Source organism: Berghia stephanieae, chromosome 13 (assembly GCF_034508935.2).
Source record: "Berghia stephanieae isolate SIO BIC M18660-M18661 chromosome 13, UCSD_Bste_1.3, whole genome shotgun sequence".
Lineage (NCBI taxonomy): Eukaryota > Metazoa > Mollusca > Gastropoda > Nudibranchia > Aeolidiidae > Berghia > Berghia stephanieae.
The window spans coordinates 20533788-20554833 of NC_088372.1; the positions used below are offsets into that span (position 1 = coordinate 20533788).

General features: G+C 36.1%; 1 protein-coding gene and 1 long non-coding RNA gene across 2 annotated transcripts; both read left to right on the plus strand.

Moving 5' to 3' along the window:
• The first annotated feature begins 983 nt into the window (after positions 1 to 983).
• On the plus strand, positions 984 to 16054 carry LOC144959244 (uncharacterized). Its single transcript, XM_078891785.1, has 4 exons — positions 984 to 1129; positions 4951 to 5133; positions 15102 to 15223; positions 15920 to 16054. Exons 2-4 carry the CDS (start codon positions 5004 to 5006, stop codon positions 16052 to 16054), a joined length of 387 nt encoding a protein of 128 aa, XP_078747911.1. The 5' UTR covers positions 984 to 1129; positions 4951 to 5003.
• Positions 16055 to 17773: 1719 nt separating this feature from the next.
• On the plus strand, positions 17774 to 20908 carry LOC144958651 (uncharacterized). The gene is made up of 2 exons (XR_013642488.1): positions 17774 to 18034; positions 20755 to 20908. It is a non-coding gene; the product is annotated as an uncharacterized LOC144958651 (long non-coding RNA).
• The last annotated feature ends 138 nt before the right edge of the window (positions 20909 to 21046 follow it).

The following is a 21046-nucleotide window of genomic DNA, read 5'->3' on the forward strand; positions in this document are numbered from 1 at the left end:
AAACAGTAAATAATAATCACGTCGGCCGGAGTCGTAAACGACAACTGACTCGGCAAATTATTTTTGAAATTAGAAAAATCACACCACTTCTAATAATGAAACTTATATTAAATAGTGATATTATTTATTGGTCATTGCAACTAATTGAAAGTCCATAATAGCTAAAAGATTAAGTAATATAATAATAGTGATGTGGCACTTCGGAAGTCCTCCCACTTATTGAAATCCCGGCCGTAAACGTTTTATATTATTTTAATATTTGTACTTTAACCCTCTCCTTACCAACCATAGGAAAATCGTCACATTTGTTCGATCCAACCAGCACTTTTACCATTCAGATTTCTTTTGTAAATCACACAATTTAAAGACAAATGTTTTATTATTAGCTATAAAAACGTGACACTGTTTTGTAGATTCCGTTTTGCTGATCAATATTATGCAATAGATGTATTTGTTGCTTTTCTGTTTGAGTGAGAAAAAACTATTTTTGTGTTGGTTGGGAGTATAATTTGGGGGGAAATTCTGAAAGTGGCTGGTAAGGAAAGGGTTAAAATCACTGCATCAGAATCCCCCAAGTACATGCTTTTAAAACAACATTTCTATACAGAATGTGCGCACATAAGATGCAAATCATTGACCAGCAATATTGAAGCAATATTTTACATCGATTACATTGACAATGACGATTTAACTCACGTCAATAGACTTTCCTCCAACATTATATAATCAATGACAACCACTGAACCTTTATTTTCAACATGTCCTATCGCTTTTATCCGTGAGAACACCTGTAGCTACTTACATCTTTTTACCTCAGCTTGTTGAAAATGGGGGGTAGATGGGTTGGAAGAGATCAATAACGGCATGAAGATATACTGAATAAGTATCATTTAAGTCGTCTATAGTGAGCCCATCCTAAAATCCATCAAGAACAATGTTAAATAGATGATGGTATTGATGGTTTTCTTAACATTAAAAAAGGGTTAAGAAAAACAAAGCTAAAAGAATTGCATGTTTATCAATAGCGGTATATAACTTAATAAAATATTGGGAAAAGAGGTTATTATCGTCAGAAAGGAGTCCCATAGTCGTCACATTGTGCACAGTGAATGAAATTCTAACTGGAAAGGTTTGTGGCCTTCTGTTTACCATTTTAATTTTTACATTCAAGAACGTATCCAATGTTATGATTCCAGTCGATGTATAATATTATCTGCTACGTAATTCAAATCTGCTAAGGGAACCCTCAAAATCTTAAGTTTATCATGAGAAATTCTTTGACCACCATGCCCCCGATTGTGGAGCTCCATCAACATTGAAACAAAAAATAGTGAAAATGCATTTACCTTTTAGAAAGCGATTAAAAACTGAACTGAGATTATGATTTAGATTCCTGATAATGTATTTTACTAATATCTTATTATCATATAAATGTAATTCTTAACTTGTCCGTTTTATAAATAATTCGAACTAGACATTATGTGTTGTTTGTTGTAAAGCGCCATTGAGCAATTGATTAGAACTAGGTGCTATATAGATTTATCATATTATATCATTTACTATTTATTATTGATATGTTCTGGGCCCGTTTTCATGAACACGGACTAGATTTGGTTATTTACTAGTCTAGTAAATGACTTGTTCGTCTTAAGCTTGAGCTATGTAAGTGACTAAAAATCGGATTTTGTGAACTCTTTCTCGTCTCTGACAAGCTGGTCTCTTGCCTAGAAGTGGGCGTTTTTAGGTGTGGGTCCTAAACTGAACTGGAATAGTCTAAGATTGATTTTACAAGTGTTATATAGGCAGTAATAACCATAACAATTTGCGTTGACAGACCTGTAAATATGTATAATTATGTTGAAAACCATTTAAAACAAGTTATTTTGTGAGAAAATTGAAAAATCTGTTTGAAGTCATCGAACCGACAGAACAGCTGGAATACACGTCCTAGAGTCGGGCTATTTATGCTATGCGTTTAGATAAAATACGTACAATATCATTCAGACGGATATAAAAATACACACAAAACTCTGTATATCCTAGTCTGATCGATGTGATTCAGTGAGAATAAATCACAAAAATGACTGTCTAAAAACAATAACAGAGCTAAGTGACGTCAATTTCGTTCCCTCTATAAGTTTACGAAGAATACGCCTTGGCACTTTTTAGCCTGAGACTTTGGGGTAAGTTCATCGCCTGGTGAGTTGTCGTTAGTAGTTGATGCTCAAGGAAACAACTGATCCCATTGGTTGAAGTGTTCGATACAACTCATGACTTACATTCGTTTTTGTGGTCTGGCCTTGTATTTGTCTTAATGTTTTGGTCAGTGTCAGGTTATAAAGTACTCCGATGAAGCCTCGTATCAAAGCCTAGGAGACTGACTCCGACGACCCGGCACTGCCGTCCTCTGCCGTCTTCCGGAAAAAGACGTCGGGCACGGAAAAAGAGCTGAATGACATCAATTTCGTTCTAACTATTTTTCAATCGTATTCGAGATTGAAGCATTGGGTACAGAACTTTCAACCCATTATGCAAGTAACGAGATAAGGCATAGGTAACGTATACTTATTTGCAGGTCTGATAACCCAAATTATTATCTGCTCATGGTTGTAACGGTATTCACCAGTAGATTTTTGACCAATCAAGATGCGGGGCTTGTGAAACACCCTCAAGCCAGCTCGGAAAAAGCAAGCTGGTTGTTTAAATACAATAGAATGATGTAAGTCGACATCACTCCGATCTACTGTTATTGTCTTTCTACCGTTTGTTGTGAGATTAGTTCTCGCTAGATTCGCTCAATCAAATTATAAACGTTAAAGGTTATACCCCGGTGATTATAAGATTGATCAGGCGTTTAGAACTGTAGTCAGTGTTACTCAAACGCGTACCATCGATGGTAATATTGTGTCGTTTGCATAGTTTAGCACTGACTGCCAAAGTTTACATTCTAACGAGTGTCCGAGGGGCGTGGTTACCTTTCTAGCACCGACTACCAATGTTTACATTCTAATGAGTGTCCGAGGGGCGTGGTTACCTTTCTAGCACTGACTGTCAATGTTTACATTCTAACGAGTGTCCGAGGGGCGTGGTTACCTTTCTAGCACCGACTACCAATGTTTACATTCTAACGAGTGTCCGAGGGGCGTGGTTACCTTTCTAGCACTGACTACCAATGTTTACATTCTAACGAGTGTCCGAGGGGCGTGGTTACCTTTCTAGCACTGACTACCAATGTTTACATTCTAACGAGTGTCCGAGGGGCGTGGTTACCTTTCTAGCACTGACGACCAATGTTTACCTTCTAACGAGTGTCCGAGTGGCGTGGTTACCTTGCACTAGATGTCTACTTAGATTTAGATTATCCGAACCAGCGACCACCTGAGCTCTAGCCCTTCGGTCTTGTTCCATGCATGACGTAGAAGTTAGACGTTTTTTGTAGTTGTTCCAGGCGACAATACAGTGTGTTACAGATGCTTGGATTTGGTGGGAGGAATGTACATCTCAGGTTTTCAAGAGGTTGACATTTAAAAATGTATTGCGTTTATGTAAAATACGAATAACATTCGCCCGCTGGATATAACGCACCAACAAACAAAACTAATTGTAAACCTAAAACGTTGATGCAATTAACCAGTAGATTTTTGACCAATCAAAAAATGAAATTTGTGACACACCCACAAACGTGCTCGGACAAACATAATAATGAATGATAATGAATAATGAATGAATTTATATAGCGCCTAGATCCACAATGTGCTCAGAGGCGCTTTACAATGCAAATAAAACACAACAATAAATCGATAATTTAATCATAAAATCTATCATATTGGAATAGCATTAATCAATTTGTAATTTAATTTCCACGCACTGTTCTACAAGATGAAAATTCAGGATATCTATAACATGTAGGCCTAATAGAAATCAAATGATTTCCTAAAGAGATGTGTTTTGAGTTTCTTTTTAAAGTTTTCAAATGTCGGACATTTTTTGATTCCATAAGACGGGTGCCGATTGGCTAAAAGATCTCTCACTAAAAGACGATCTACAGCGAGGAACCTGGAAGAGATCATGACCACTGTAGTTGGTTGTTTATAAACAGTAACGTGAATTAAATCGACCTCTCTCTGATCAATGTTATTGTTTTTATACCACCAAATGGGTGACTAGTTATCACACAATTTTCTCGATCAGATTATAAACGTTTAAATTTACACATAGTTTTCTGTGTTAGTTCCATTGATCACGCGGTTGAACAATGGGTATTTTACTAAAGCACAAACCATCGACAGTAAAACCTGTGCAGTTCGCTGTGTCTTCCAATCACTGCCATTGTTTACATTATGACGATTGTCCGAGAGGCGTGGTTATCTACCTGTCTATTTAGAGTGAACGACTCATAAAAATGGCTGGCTGAAAACATAACAAAGAGCTGAGTGGCGTCAATTTCTTCAGCTACTTCTGTACCGCGTCTTTTGTTCCGCTTAGCACTGACTGCCATTGTTTGCAGGTTATGTCCCTTAACAATAATAGTTGTCTAATACTCTCAAATCAACGAAATATATTGTCCATTACAACAATGTAAAACCAGGCCCAAAATTGCGTTCGGCTATTAGACCTGCTAAGAGTGCACATCGGACCTAGGAAATCTGGAAATTTTGCTTGTAAAAATTTGGTCAAAGGGAATGTGAGTGAAAGAGAAAGAGATAAATGGGGAGGGAAGAGAGAAAGACGGAGAGAGAGAAAGAAATGGTTTGCATGGATATATATGCGCGCCCAAGATTGTGTGTGTATGTGTGTGTGTGTGTGTGTGTGTGCGTGTTTATGTGTGAGTGATTGTGTTAGAGAAAACTCTCTAAGCATAAGTCAAGTAAATCACGGGTTTTATGGCTCTTAAGAGCTACAAATTTTTCGTAGTAACACTTATTTAATATAATTACTCATTTCTCCTAGGTTCAGCTTACAACAAAAAGAAAACAGCAACAGTATCCCAAAATACACGTGTGATGGACACCAGGAACGTTTCGGTGGTGTCACTCATCGGTCTACTCTTGATTTTGTATCTTGGACCAGGGCTTTGCTTTAACAATGGCCGCAATGAGACCTGTAAAGAAAGTGATAACTGTGCATATATAAGTATGTAACTTGATAGCATTTTATAATCTTAAACTATTTTGCCAAAAAATATATATTTAGCTTTTAAAATAATTTTGAATTTTTATATAGCGCAATATCCACTAAACGTGCGCAAAGCGCTTTACAACAACAACAGTTAACATGTAGGACGAGACATGGCGCCATTGGGCCATATGACTATTACTTTCCTGACATAGACAACGCTGTTTACGACCAGATCCTCATTTTACACCTGAATACGGTTAGAGAATGTGTGTAAAGGGCCTTTTATAAGGCCTCAACTATGTATCGTTCTCTCTCTCTCTCTCTCTCTCTCTCTCTCTCTATATATATATATATATATATATATATATATATATATATATATATATATATATTTAATATATATATATATATGTATATATATATATATATATATATATATATATATATATATATATATATATATATATATATATATAATATATCCTTTCTTTAAAAAATATAGCATTGTGGAGAACATAGTGCTTATTTGAGTCAATAAAAAAATTGATACGGCGCACAACTCTACTGAAAGATTTGAAAATTAGATATGTATTTTTTACAGATAGATAAACAGATAACTTGATTTCCTTTTATAATTTAAAGTCAGTTTGAAAGTTCGTTGAGTCAAAAAGATATCATAAAATATGTACCAACGACGACACTTGACTCCCAAAATCAACTAATTTTGACACTGTAAAAAGTTGTCAATTTGCGTCATCTATTTATGACATCAAGTATTATTATTACTTCCGTTGTGTTGTTGATTTAGCGGTGATCAGTTTTGTTATGTTCTAATTGAGTGTATGTTTGTGTGTGTGTGTTGTGTGTGGTGTATACATGTGTGTGTGTGTGTGTGTTGGCATTTTTCAGCAAATCGTGGCATTCATAGTGATATTATTCACTTGATCACATGAAGGTATTTCAGTGATTCTTTTTTTACTATTAGGGTTCGCTCGAGAGGTTAGTCATAAGTGTTATTAAAGGTGCTAGGGTGTTTGTTTTTCCATAAGTTAAGTAAAGGGGAGACATTCCGAAAGCTCCTACATCCCCAGTATTCTTTAAATTTGTATTTTCACCGTTGATATTTTGTCAGGCATTTATTTACTCAGTTTGTCATTATATAGAAGTATTTTAAAAACTCTGGAACAAACCTTGATAGATTTGTGAAAGTTTAACATTTCCTTATTTGACCATTGTTTTGATTTTCGGCCGCCATTGTGATTTTTTAAGTATTGAAAGGTAGTGCAAAGCAGTCCGAGAGTTGTTTTTTTTCTATTAGGGTTAGCTCGAGAGGTTAGTCATAAGTGTTATTAAAGGTGCTAGGGTGTTTGTTTTTCCATAAGTTAAGTAAAGAGGAGACATTCCGAAAGCTCCTACATCCCCAGTATTCTTTAAATTTGTATTTTCACCTTTGATCTTTTTTCAGGCGTTTATTTATTCAATTTGTCATCATGTTTTCTATTAGGGTTAGCTTGAGATCGGAGGATTTTTTTTTATATAAGGGTTAGTCATAAGTCTTATTAAAGTGCTAGGGTGTTTGTTTTTCCTATTGGGGTTAATTAAAGGTACTAGGTTGAATTTTTTCTTTGGGTTAGTTGAGGGAATATATTATTAAAGTTGTTTCCCTTTGTAGGGGCTTTCGGAAGGCCTCCCAAGTAAAGCGTAGTAAAGACTTGGGACGTATTGATATAGATATCTACTGACTGATAAACCAAAATCATGCCGAATAAAGCATGGCAGCGACGACAAGCACGTCGATTAAAATTTGCATTCAGAACTAGATCTACTAATACTACTACGACTACTACTTCCGCTACTTTTACTACTAATACTAATAATACAGAAACTGCTCCTCAACAAAATGTAGCTCAAACAGTGGAAATTACATCAGCTGCAGATCAAGAACAGGATACAACTACAATACCTCTTATCTCACCACACAACACAGGACGCATGAACAAAGTTTGTCGTTTTTGTTCAGCAAAACTATGGCACGGTGAATCAACCTCGCTATGCTGTGCCAACGGGGAAGTATCACTGGCACCTTTACAACCCCTTCCGGATAATATAAAGAGTCTTTACACGGGTAACGACACAAATTCTAAGCATTTTCGAGAACACATCCGTGCTTACAATTCTATGTTTGCATTCGCCTCCTTGGGTGTACACGAAGATTTCTTGCCTCCTGGGATATACTGTTTCCGAGTTAGTGGTAACGTCTACCATAGAATAGGTTATATTCAACCCAACAGTGATAATGATAGACCAAAATTTGCCCAACTTTACATTTATGACAATGAACACGAAATTCAAAATAGGCTTTTTTGGAATAGAAGTCTTAATACTGATATTTTGACAACTATATCTACCACCATGGCTACTGTTAGTCCCTTTGTTGAATTATATAAGTATGCCGCTGCAGCTATTGAAGATGCTGGAGATTAAGGGAAGGATATTAGAATGGTGCTGCGAGCAGATTCATCAAAAGATCCCCGTAGATATAATTTACCGACTGCTTCAGAAGTTGCTGTTTTACTCCCAAATAACCCTATCAACTGTAGTAACCGGAGGGATATTGTATTATACCGCAAATCAGATGACCATCCAAACCAACAGTCAATTATGCGTATCAGTGAAACACATCCTCACTTTGATCCGTTGCATTATGTACTCTTCTTTCCAAAAGGAGAAGAAGGTTGGGTGCCCAACATTAAATTCAACAGAAAGCAAACCGGTCAGGTCAGTCCATCATTATTTTATGCTTATCGACTTATGGAGAGAGATAGTTTTAATGTAATCTTGCACGGAGGTCGTCTCCTGCAACAATATTGTGTTGATCAGTATGCTAAAGTTGAAGAGCAACGCCTGCAATACATTCGATTTAATCAACAGTCATTACGAGCAGAATTGTATCAAGGACTGGTGGATGCAGTTTATCGAGGTGACGCACATGGAGCTACAGTAGGGACCAAAATTGTTTTACCATCTTCATTCACAGGGGGTCCAAGAAACATGCTCCAATTATACCAAGATGCAATGTCAATTGTTAGCAGATATGGTAAACCAGACGTATTCCTTGCTCTGACCTGTAATCCATGTTGGCCAGAGATAACAAATGAACTGCATTCACGACAAACAGCTGGAGACCGACCAGATTTAGTCGCAATGGTCTTTAAAATGAAATTAGGGGCATTGATGGAAGAGATAATTAAAAAAGAACTTTTTGGCAAAGTCTTAGCATATGTGAAGGTCATTGAATTTCAAAAGAGAGGCCTGCCACATTCTCACATCCTGATTATCCTTGATCGCAGTGCCAAACCCATAACTACTCAAGATATTGATAGGTTGGTGTGTGCAGAAATTCCACAAAACAAAACATTACAGAATTTAGTTTCAAAACACATGATGCATGGTCCCTGTGGGCCTGGCCAATCCCAACAGTCCATGCATGAAAGATGGCAAGTGTTCCAAGAGATTTCCAAAATCATTCAGTGAGACGACACATACAAATGACTCCACTTATCCCCTGTATCAGAGACGTAATGACGGAAAATCAATCTTCAAAAGAGGAATTGCCCTTGACAATAGATGGGTTGTCCCATATAACCCGTATCTCCTCAGCAGATATATGGCACATATCAATCTTGAGGTGTGCAACAGCATAAAAGCGGTGAAATACATGTATAAGTATGTGTACAAAGGACATGATAGAGTCATGGTAGAATTCCAAGGGGAACAAGATGATGAAATTAGGAGATTTGTTGATGCACGTTATGTTTCAGCAAGTGAATCTTGCTGGAGTTATTCCAATTTGACATGCAAGACCGATACCCGGCAGTCCAACGTTTAGCTTTGCACTTGGAAAACCAGCAGTCTGTAACTTACAGAGAAGGGCATGCGGAAAAAGCTGTAAAGAGACTGAAAGACACCACACTAACAGCATGGTTTAAGGAGAATGCAATAAACAGTGAGGCTAATACTCTACTGTATACTGATATGCCGGAATATTACACGTGGGATAGTAGAACGTGCATTTGGAAGAAGAGACAGAGAAACCGCCTGGCAATCGGTAGAATGTACAGCGCCCATCCAGCAGAAGGGGAGCGCTTCTTTCTTAGATTATTGCTGCAGCATGTCTCATCTCATGTAGTTCCATATCTGAAGCAGACGTCGGAGGTCATCTTCCGCCAAGCTGATCTATCTCTTGCCAATTCTATTAAAGCAGCGCCACCTTTCTCAGCTTCATCTGTCCAAGTTCTTATCCCTTTCAAATACGTTATTCTTTGTCTTCCTCTTATTCTTTTTCCATTCATCTTTCCAGTCAAGGCGAGTATTTCCAAACCAGGGTGGCGGATAATGTGTCCTAAAAATTCCATTTGGCGTTTGATGATTTTTGTTATCAGTGATCTTTTTCTGTTTGCCATTTCTAAAATTTCTTCATTTCTTTTCCTTTCCATCCATGACACCCTCATCATTCTTCTGTAAAACCACATTTCCACTGCCTCCAGTCTTTTAACCATGGTCTTGTTTATGGTCCAGCTCTCACAACCATATAGCAGCACAGACAGTACATAGCAATCCAGGACCTTGATTTTTGTTTTCATGCTAATATTCCTGTTTTTCATAATTGTATGCAGCTGGTTGAATGCATTCTTCGCCATACCTATTCTTTTCTTTATTTCACAATCTGATTTTCCATTGGATGTTACATTGAAGCCTAAATATTTGAAACATTCAACTTGTTGTATTGTTTGTCCTCTGCTTGTTATTACACAGGCTGGTGGGTTATTATTTTTAGATACCGTCATACATTCTGTTTTAGATATATTCAGTTCCAGTCCCATATTTTCACTACTCCTGACTACAACATCCAGTACTTCTTGTAGTTCATGTTCAGACTCTGCCACTAGAACCGTATCATCTGCATACCTCAGATTTGTTACATTCTTTCCTCCAATACACACCCCATTCTTATGTTCGATATCTCTTAATATCATTTCACTATAGAGGTTGAATAAATCTGGAGACAAAACACACCCCTGCCTAACTCCTCTTCTAATAGGTGTAAAACTGCTTAGTTCGTTGTCAACACGCATTGCTGCTTCTTGTTCCCAGTACAAATTCCGTAATATTCTTAAATCTTTACCATCAATGTCCAAGGATGATAGAATTTTGAATAGTTTTTCGTGTTGTACTTATCAAAGGCTTTTGAATAGTCGATGAAACACATATACAGATCTTTATTTACTTCAATACATCTTTCCATCAGCATTGATAATGTGAATATTCCATTTCTGGTACCCTTGTCCTCAACAAAACCAAATTGCATCTCCCCAATTTCAGGTCGTATTTTATTTCTTATTCTTAGTAAAATTATCTTCAAAAGAATTTTTGTGAGGTGGCTCATTAGGCTAATAGTTCTGTGTTGTTCACAATCAACTGCCCCTGGCTTTTTTGGTAGTGCTATAAAAATGGATCGTTTCATATCAGTTGGCATTTTTCCTGTGTCATACACTTGATTTAGAAGGTTTGTGATGAATTCAATCCCCCATTCACCCAGGCCAGTCAAGGCCTCAATTGTTATGGCATCAGGTCCTGCAGCTTTTCCATTTTTCATGCTTTTCATGACGTTCCTAACTTCATCTTTCATTATAGAAGGCCCTTCCAGTTCTTTTATCATAGGCATTTCTCCTCGATTATCAAAAAAAAGTTCTTCAATATATTCTGACCATCTGTTTAGAATGCAGTCTTTGTCCATGATGGTGTTTCCACGCTTGTCTTTGATGCATCCACTTTTAGCACCTGATTTAGTTTTGTTTGTCACTTCTTTGATTTTCTGATGGAAGAATTTGCCATTTTTTTCTTTGCAGGACATTATATAGTGACATTGTTCATTTATCCAGTCTTCTTTAGCTTCGTTGCATTTTCTTTTTATCTGCCTGTTCAGAGTCTTGTATTTTTCTTCCTGATTTTTGGCCTTTCTTCTCTCATTCATTAGTTCTAATATTTCTGGAGTAATCCATTTCTTCTTCTGCAACTTAAGTGTGGTTGGAACATTTTCTTCTAATGATGCAGCAACACTGTCTTTAAACTGCTCATATTTCTCTTCTATATCTGTTAGTTCTCCAAGCACTTCAAACTTGTTTCTTACTGATAGTTCAAATTTTTCTTGTATCTTCTGTTCCTCCCGGAGAATGTCTAGTTGGTATTTAGGTTTAGCCTTTGCTCTTTTGCAGATTTTCAATTTAACTCGTATGGGGCATAGCACAGGTATATGATCGCTGTTACAGTCAGCCCCCGGCATAGATTTGGCATACAAAACCGAGTTTCGGAAACGTTTGCTGATGAGTATGTAATCTATTTGGTTTCTCACTCCATCTCCAGGACTTTTCCATGTCCACTTCCTTCTATTGTGGTTTGTTGACCAGGTATTTGTGATTGTCAGATCATGTTGACGGCACCATTGAATAAGACGATCACCTCTGTCATTTTTGTCTCCCAGACCATGTGGGCCCACAATATCTTCTATTCTTTCTCGCCCACCTTGGCATTAAAATCGCCCATGATGAGTTTTATGTCTGAAGACTTAAACTGATGCATTGCTTTATCTATTTGTTGATAGAAATTTTCCACTTCTTCATCATCGTGACTGGTGGTTGGGGCGTATATTTGTAAAATATCAAAATCAAAAGGTTTTGCTTGTAGTTTGATTGCCATTGCTCTGTCTGATATGGGCCAGAATCCTTTGACTGCTCGCGCCGTTTTATTATCTAGTATAATTCCAACTCCCCTTTGGTGTTCTCCTCCTCCTGAGTATATAATTTTACAGTCATCATAATTAAGTTCTCCTGCTCCTTTCCATCTAACTTCTGATAATCCTAAAACATTGATATTCAATCTCTTCATTTCCATAACTACATTTGCTAATTTTCCTTTCTGGTACAGACTTCTTACATTCCATGTTGCTGTTCGTAATGTTTGGTGGTGCACAGTAGCTGGATGACGGTCGAGAGTCACCTGTTCACCTGCATGGCTATCTCTACCGGACGAGGCTGTAATCGAGTTGCTCGAAAAACATCCATTGACGTCGTTGACTAGATTCGCTTGGACGGACATCATGACGATCTTGGGATGATACGTCAGTGGTTTCCCGTTGCCTTCTGACGGATTTTTATCTGGTTTACTCCATAGCCTTTTGACCTCCTGGTCATAACCCACAAGGCAGTGGGAGCATTTGGCAGGTTTTAAGGCGCCTCCCATTCACCTTGATAGTCCCTTCATAGAGTATATGAGGCATTTTGTATGTGTAGCTGTGCTGCCAGACTACCCAACCTCACTCTCCACGACTATCGCCAGTTGGTCCGCGGCTTTACAGCTAACCTATAGATCAGGATCTGTAGGCCGTTCCACGATCCGCCACCTGTGGACGCGCTGGGTTGGGGATGGTCGCCCCAGCTGTACCCAGCTGCAGCATGTAAGGGGAGCAAAATCATTTGAAGACCTAAAGAGATCAGAAGTAGGAACATTACACCATACTTTTCGACAGGCCGCGTCTGCTATGGGTTTATTGGAGGACGATGATGAGTGGATAAACTGCATGGCAGAATCAGCATTTGTTGCCTCAGCAAGTCAACTCCGACAGCTTTTTGTCACGATTTTGATCTTTTGCAACCCCACAGATCCTTTTTCCTTATGGAATACTTTTCAAGACCAGCTAGCTGAAGATTATTCTCATGTTGAAAGTATGACTGCTGAAGCTTGCGTCAGTAAGACACTTGAAGACGTTAACAGGCTTCTTATGATTCACAATAGATCATTAAAAGATTATCAACTACCTGAGCCTACAGAATCATACACAACTGCCTGTCAAGTATGGGATCCAAATGAGCAACGACAAATTGCTCACAGTCGAAAAATGAAGTGAATCATGACCAACAGTTAGCATTTACTGCCATTTTGGAAGCAATTGACGTACCTGAACAAGACCGGGTGAATAATGTCTTCTTCATCGATGGCCCTGGTGGAACTGGCAAAACCTATGTATATAACACGCTGCTTGCAGAAATCAGAGGTCGAGGACTTTCAGCTACACCTGTTGCATCATCTGGAATTGCTGCAGAATTATTGCACGGTGGTAGAACAGCACATTCAACGTTCAAAATTCCAATTCCAATAACGGATAACAGCACCTGTAGCATCAGTCGCCAATCAGACACAGCTAAGTTACTAAAGAGTAGTTCTCTCATAATTTGGGATGAAGCACCTATGATGGACAGGCGTGTGTTTGAATGTGTGAGCAGGACATTTTGTGACATAACAGGCAGTTCAAAACCTTTTGGGGGCAAAGTGGTTGTACTTGGAGGGGATTTTCGGCAAATTCTACCTGTTGTTAACAAAGGAAGTGAAGCCGATATATTAAGTGTCACACTTAACAAGTCAATTATTTGGAATTTTGTCACCATTTTTCACCTGAACAAGAACATGAGGGTTAATGATGACAATAACTGTTTTGCAAATTGGCTTCTCCGCATCGGAAATGGTACAGAGCCGGTTTTCAGCGAAATAGGAAAGTATTCTGTTAAATTACCTACAGCGCTATGCCTTCCTGAAAATGACCCAGAATGCTTGATAAATGCTGTATACAATGATTTGAATCTGAACTTTGCGGATGAACGTTATCTATCAGAGAGAGCAATTTTGACTACAACCCATGAAAATGTTGACAAAATAAATGCAGCCGTTCTGTCCAGGTTGACCTCATCAACTGAACAAATTTACCGCAGTGCTGATTCCATTCAAAGTGACTCTGACATCAACTTATACCCGATTGAATTCTTGAACGAACTTACACCTCCCGGACTTCCTCCACATGCATTACATTTGAAAGCCAACACGTCAGTCATGCTGCTTAGAAATATAAATCCTAAATCAGGCCTCCTAAATGGCACCCGTTTGTTAATAATTAAATTAGGTTCAAAAGTATTAGAAGCCAAGATAATTACCGGTAGTAGAGCTGGCGACATAGTGTTTATCCCTAGAATCAATCTGACGACAACAACGGATTCGGGCTTACCATTTATTCTAAATAGAAGACAGTTTCCGGTACAATTGTCATATGCAATGACAATTAACAAGTCTCAGGGGCAGACATTAAGCAAGGTGGGGATTTTCTTACCACAACCGGTATTCACACACGGACAACTGTATGTTGCTGTGTCACGGGTCAGAGGCTATAGTGGCTTACACTTCATGTTGGGCCACACAGAAAAATCAACTGAAGATATACCGAATTACACAGACAACGTTGTTTACCAATCTGCCCTCATTAAATGATGGTGAGTACAGTATCGAATGAAAATAGTTCTTTCCCCGCGAAATTGCGGGCTTTTTACTAATATATATATATATATATATATATATAATATATATATATATATATATATATATATATATATATATATATATATACATATATATATATATATATATATATATATATATATATATATATATATATATATATTTAGATATATACATGACCCATCCTCAGAAAATGGCATTATATCGGGTTGAAAATGCCCTAAAAATATTTTACAAGAAGTAAAATGACCAGAAACCATTTGTACAAAATATGCTTACGCTTACCATTTAATTTGTGGAGAAAATAAAACATTTCTAAACTTGATAGAATTTTTCCGACACATAGTCATGATCTTAGCTCCATCTGCATGAGTTTTAAGTGATGTATTAATGTTTTTATTGTTGTTTGTTATTGACTAAAGAAGGGTTTTGAGCCAGAAAAGTTCCGAGTTTGTTGTTTTTCTGGGGTTTTTTTTTTCTTTTTGTTTTTCTTTTGTTTTGTTTTGTTTTTAATTATCTTAATTTATTGTTCAATACTTATTGTGCAATGGACACTTATTCATTATTTATTTTATCTCTTGCAGATGGTGAATGTCAATGTGAAGGCACATGGCCCACCTTAAACGACGTTGTCAAATTTGTCAATGGACTATTGTGGGAGAGCAAACCCAATCAGACCCTTCCGCATCCCGCCAGAAGAGACCAAGTGAATTTGTTTACTATACTACTATACTACCTACTACTACTAACTACTACTACTACTACTACTACTACTACTACTACTACTACTATACTACTACTACTACTACTACTACTACTACTATACTACTACTACTACTACTACTACTATACTACTACTATTACTACTACTAATACTACTACTACTACTACTACTACTACTACAACTACTACTACTACTACTACTATTACTACTTATTATTATTATTATTATTATTATTATTATTATTATTATTATTATTATTATATTATTATTATTATTATTATTATTATTATATTATTATTATTATTATTATTATTATTATTATTATTATTATTATTATTATTATTATTATTATCATTATTACTCCTACTACCACTATTACTACTACCACCACTACTATTACTACTACTACTACTACTACTACTACTACTACTACTACTACTACTACTATTACTCCTACTGCTACCACGATATTACTACTAATACTAAGAATAGCACTAAGAACACCGTCTTCGGTACTATTACCTTTCCTCTGTTTGTTGTCAAATAATAATAATAATATATTGTACCAATTATATTGACCAATTTAGAAAGTCGATGGTCAAAGTTGACGAGTTCCTTGCCCATTTTTTTGTTTGTTTCTCGATATCGAAATTAACCATTTTCATTTTCTGACCACAGAATCGACAGCAGCAGTCCGTAATGTTCGTCGTGACGCTGATCCTATTCCCGTCCGATCTGGCTTTAAAAAAGTTGATGATGGATGTTGTAACGAGAGACAAATTTCTGCACGGCCGCTGTCATAATAGATTATAGCTGAATTCTAATTATTCAGTTCGAGAGTTGACGCAAACGATAAGACTTGAATCAGAGTGCCTGTTGTTTTTTTGTATTACCTTTCTATATTTCTTGATATATATAAATCATATTTTTATATATATAATATAAATAATATATAATAATAATAATATAAATAATATAATATATTAAAGATATATACACAATAATATAATAGTATAATAGAACATAATAATATAATATAAAATATTAATATATAAAAAATAAATAATAATATAAAACAGATAGTATATGATAATAATGACATATTTAACAATAATGGTCTTAATTATCAATAAAATAATAATATTATATAAAAGTTATATATAATAAATATAAGGATATAACATCATAAAAATAATCAAGTAATATATATTATAATATAATATATTATATTATAATTATTAAATTATAATATTAATAATATTATATCTTAATAATATTAATATTAAAATATAATAATAATATATTGTCGATGATATGATATAATTATAAAGACAATGTAAAATTATAAAATATAATAATAATTAATAATATATAATTATTATTATTATTATTATTATTATTATTATTATTATTATTATTATTATTATTATTATTATTATTATTATAATGATGATGATGATGATGATGATGATGATGATGATGATGATGATGATTATATATTATTATTATTATTATTATTATTATTATTATTCATTATTATATATTATTATTATTATTATTATTATTATATTCATCATCATCTCACATATATTATTATTATTATTATTATTATTATTATTATTATTTATTATATATTATTATTATTATTATTATTTTTTAAATTATTATTATTAATATAAACATTTTTTTTTTTTTTATATGTGATCAGTAGTATTAGTATTAGTAGCAGTGGTAGTAGTTGTAGAAGTAGTAGTCGTAGTAATAGTAGTAGTAGTAGTAGTTGTTGTTGTTGTTGTTGTTGTTGTAATAATACTGTTAGTAGTAGTAGTAGTAGTAGTAGTAGTAGTAGTAGTAGTAGTAGTAGTAGTATAGTAGTAGATAGATTAGTATATCAGTAGTAGGTAGTAGATTAGTAGTATCAGTAGTAGTAGTAGTTAGTAGTAGTAGTAGTAGTAATAGTAGTAGTACTTGAAGTGTAGTGGTAGTAGTAGTGATTGTTGTAGTGGTTGTACTTGTGGTTATAGTGTAGTTGAGATAGTAGGTTAGTGTTGTTGTATGTTGTTACTGTGTGTGTGTAGTAGTAGTAGTTGTAGTAATAGTAGTAGTAGTAGTATGTTGTGTAGTAGAAGTAGTAAATATGTTAGTAGTAGTAGTAGTAGTAGTAGTATAGTAGTAAGTAGTAGTATAGTAGTAGTAGTAGTAGTAGTAGTAGTAGTAGTAGTAGTATAGTAGTAGATGTAGTAGTAGTAGTAGTAGTAGAAGTAGTAGTAGTAGTAGTAGTAGTAGTAGTAGTAGGAGTAGTAGTAGTAGTAGTAGTAGTAGTAGTAGTAGTAGTAGTAGTAGTAGTAGTACCATTATTATTATTGTTATTATCATTTGTTTCTCTATTCATTCATTCATTCATTCATTCATTCATTCATTCATCCATTCATTCATTCATTCAATCATTCATTTATTCATTCATTCATTCATTCATTCATTCATTCATTCATTCATTCATTCATTCATTCATTGATATTGCAACAGAGGATAATGGATGTGTGTGTCCCGGTGGCAAGGGTCAAGAGTTGTGTAAGCCAAAACCTGCTGAAGCAAAGACCGGAAATTCAAGAGAGTCGTTAGCCAAGTCTTTAGGTCAATCCTTGGACATAGACAGTCCTAACTCCCCCGATGTGGTCACGCCTTCTCATGTACCCTTTCATGGGGTTTATTACGTGGACCCAAGATGTTGCGACATTACACAATTACAGTACTTCTATATCGGAGTCTCCTTTTCGTGCACAAAAGAAGCTGGTTAGTAGAAAAAAATTTTTTCTCTATCTATTGGAATATAAACGTGTTTTCCCTTAGCCATCGTAAACTTATAGCCTGACACGGATACTTTGCGGCTATGTGGTCTAAAGGTATGACACTCGCTTTCGGATTGGAAGGTCCTGGATTCGAGTCTCGCTCAGCGCATAGTTGAGTCCTTGGAAAAGGCTCTTTACTTACATTCTCTCACCGTACTCAGGTGTAAAATGAGTATCTGGTCTTTAACAGCGTTGTCTCTGTCCGAAAAAAAAATTGCAATATCGCCTAACAGGCGTCGTCCGTACTACATGTAAAGTGTTGATGTTGGCCGGAAACCCTTTGTAAAGCTCTTTGAGCACGTTTAGTGGATATCGCGCTGTATAAAAGCTCAATTTTAAAGCTCGTTTTTTGTTTAATGACGTTAAAAGACAAGACTTTGGCTACAAAAGAAAACAAATCGTGATGTATTTATCTAGTAGTTCAATCAATGAGATTATTTATTTCCGTGAGTACTAGATACTAACGACAACTCACTTGGCGCTACACAAACCAAAAAAATGATGTCAAGATATAAGTCCTAGTGGGTTCGAGTGCAGGCTATAAATTAACGATGGCTACGGTTTACCCCTTTGTCAGTCGAGAGTAAGGGATGAAGGTAAGGAGCTTTTATATAGGGCAATATACACTAAACGTGATCACAGCGCTTTACAAAGGGCCCCTGACCAACAGCAACACGTAACATATAGAACGAGGCAAGGCACCTGTTAGGCGATATTACAATTAATTTTTTTTCCGACAAAGACAACGCTGTTAACGTTTTGTGGACCCAAGTTGGGCATGATCTATAGACAGTTCGAAGATGACGTCACTCATGTGTTTGTTATTGTTTTTTGCCATCCGCGTTTATGAGTAATGCTCACTGAACTGTATTAACCTGACTATAAACGTTCATGGATACACACAGTTTTGTGTGTTGGTCCGTTATACTTCCGGATGGCAATGTTATGAGCTTCTTAGCCAAGCGCATACTATCTATATCACATTTTCATGTGCTCGAGGTCATTGGTCACATTGGAATATGTGCTCAAAGTGACCCACATAGTGAAAAGTTTTCACAGTTTTTGAAATATCTAACATCACGATTGGTCATTTTGTTCAGCTTGACACATGGGTATACTTACAACTGTCATAAACAAAGCAGCGTGTTTGCATTTCTGAAGAAATATCCAATCGTTGGACAGCAACAAATCATGTGATTGAAGACTTGGTTGGACGAAAACATGAATATAGATCGCTCCCATTGCAGTACTTCTATATCTGATTTCCATTTTCATACACAAAAGAAGCTGGTTAGTTGGAAGTCTTTTTTTTCTATTTATTAGAATGGTAAAAGTGTTTGCCCCCTTGTCAGTCGAGAGCGAGGGAGGAAGGAGGGGGGGGGGGGTAGGTACAGGGACTACTTGAAGCTGGAGATTTTAGAATACAGTAACGAAAAGGTGAAATTGGAAAAGCTTGCAAACTGAATCCTTCCTATTTTCATCTTCATCTTTCTGTTAATATCGTCCCTTGTCACGAATCCCTTCAGCTTTGTGCCTCTACGACTGTGTGGTTTTGTTATGTTATGTCTCTCAACTTACTGGGTGGGGTTCCTGACCACCCATAGTGGAGATAGAGGTACTTACTGCGTCTTCTATCCCCCTATATCTGTTTTCCAACTTGCTTTCTTTCTTTGTCTTGGAATGAGATTACTTGGTTTTTATCCTGGTCCTGGCCAGATGCCCTGCCTGAGAAGGAAACAGTCAAATGTATTGTTAGTTTTGGGAGATGTTATTTTTTTTCTTGTAAATCATTTCTCTGTTATGCACTGTATTATGTTTTCTTTATATTATATATGATTTGTAAAACATGTGAGTGTATTCCTCTTAGTGGGGACCTGTGCTTGTGTCTGGATGAGACTTTTAGTGATCTCAAACTAAGTACTTTGATAGTGATAGTGTGCTCTTGGAATCTACACCTGTTTCTTATTTGAACCAATTCCCCTTTGTCTTACCTTTTCTTGTGTGCTTTATTTGTAATTCTAGAACTTTTTAATATCCCATTTTCTTCCTTTTTACTGGCGCTGATATGACCTTAATGTGTTGCAAGTGCCGTAAAACCCTTAAAGTCTCTCGACTTAGGACCATGTGGTGTCTGGCACTGGAACCCTCAAAAGTGAATCTGTGAAAAAGGCTCTCTACTCATGTGTTTTCCTCACCGCTCTTAAGTGTAGAATGGGTACCTGGCCAGTAACAGCATTGTCTCTCTCGAAAGGAGAAAAAAGTCATAGCGCCTTATAGACAACATTGTTAATAGTCAGGTACTCATTTTACCCCTGAGTATGCTGAGAAAATGTGAGTAAAGAGCCTTTTCAAAAGACTCAACTATGCACCGAGCGATCCGAAAGCGAGTGTCATACCACAGTAGCTGTTGTTGTTATTGTTGTTGTGGTTGTTGTTGTTGTTGTTGCAGTAGTAGTAGTAGTAGTAGTAGTAGTAGTAGTAGTAGTAGTAGTAGTAGTAGTAGTAGTAGTAGTAGTAAACACCTCTTGGTCTCATATTTTATTTTCTTCTTTATCTAATCATGTTCCCTTAATAATAGATAAAGTAAACCTTGCTTTAGTACATCTGGTCCGACGGTATTACTCTTAGCTTTTTCCATTGCATCTTCTTTAATTTTACTTCCAGGTTCCCAGAAATGCAAATGCCCAGCCAGCCCACAGCTGGTCAGTGTCTGTCCTCCTGAGAAGCAAGTACCTGTGAAAGAAAAATTCTACAAGGGTGTGAGAACGTGTTGTGATGTCTCAAGCTTGAAAACGCTGCAAGACAGACTTGATATGTACACTGGAATGATGCAGACTTGTAAAAAACCAGGTAAGGTTATCTAGTATTATTATGATAATAATAGAAGAAGAAGAAGAAGAAGAAGAAGAAGAAGAAGAAGAAGAAGAAGAAGAAAAAGAAGAATTTTAATAATGAT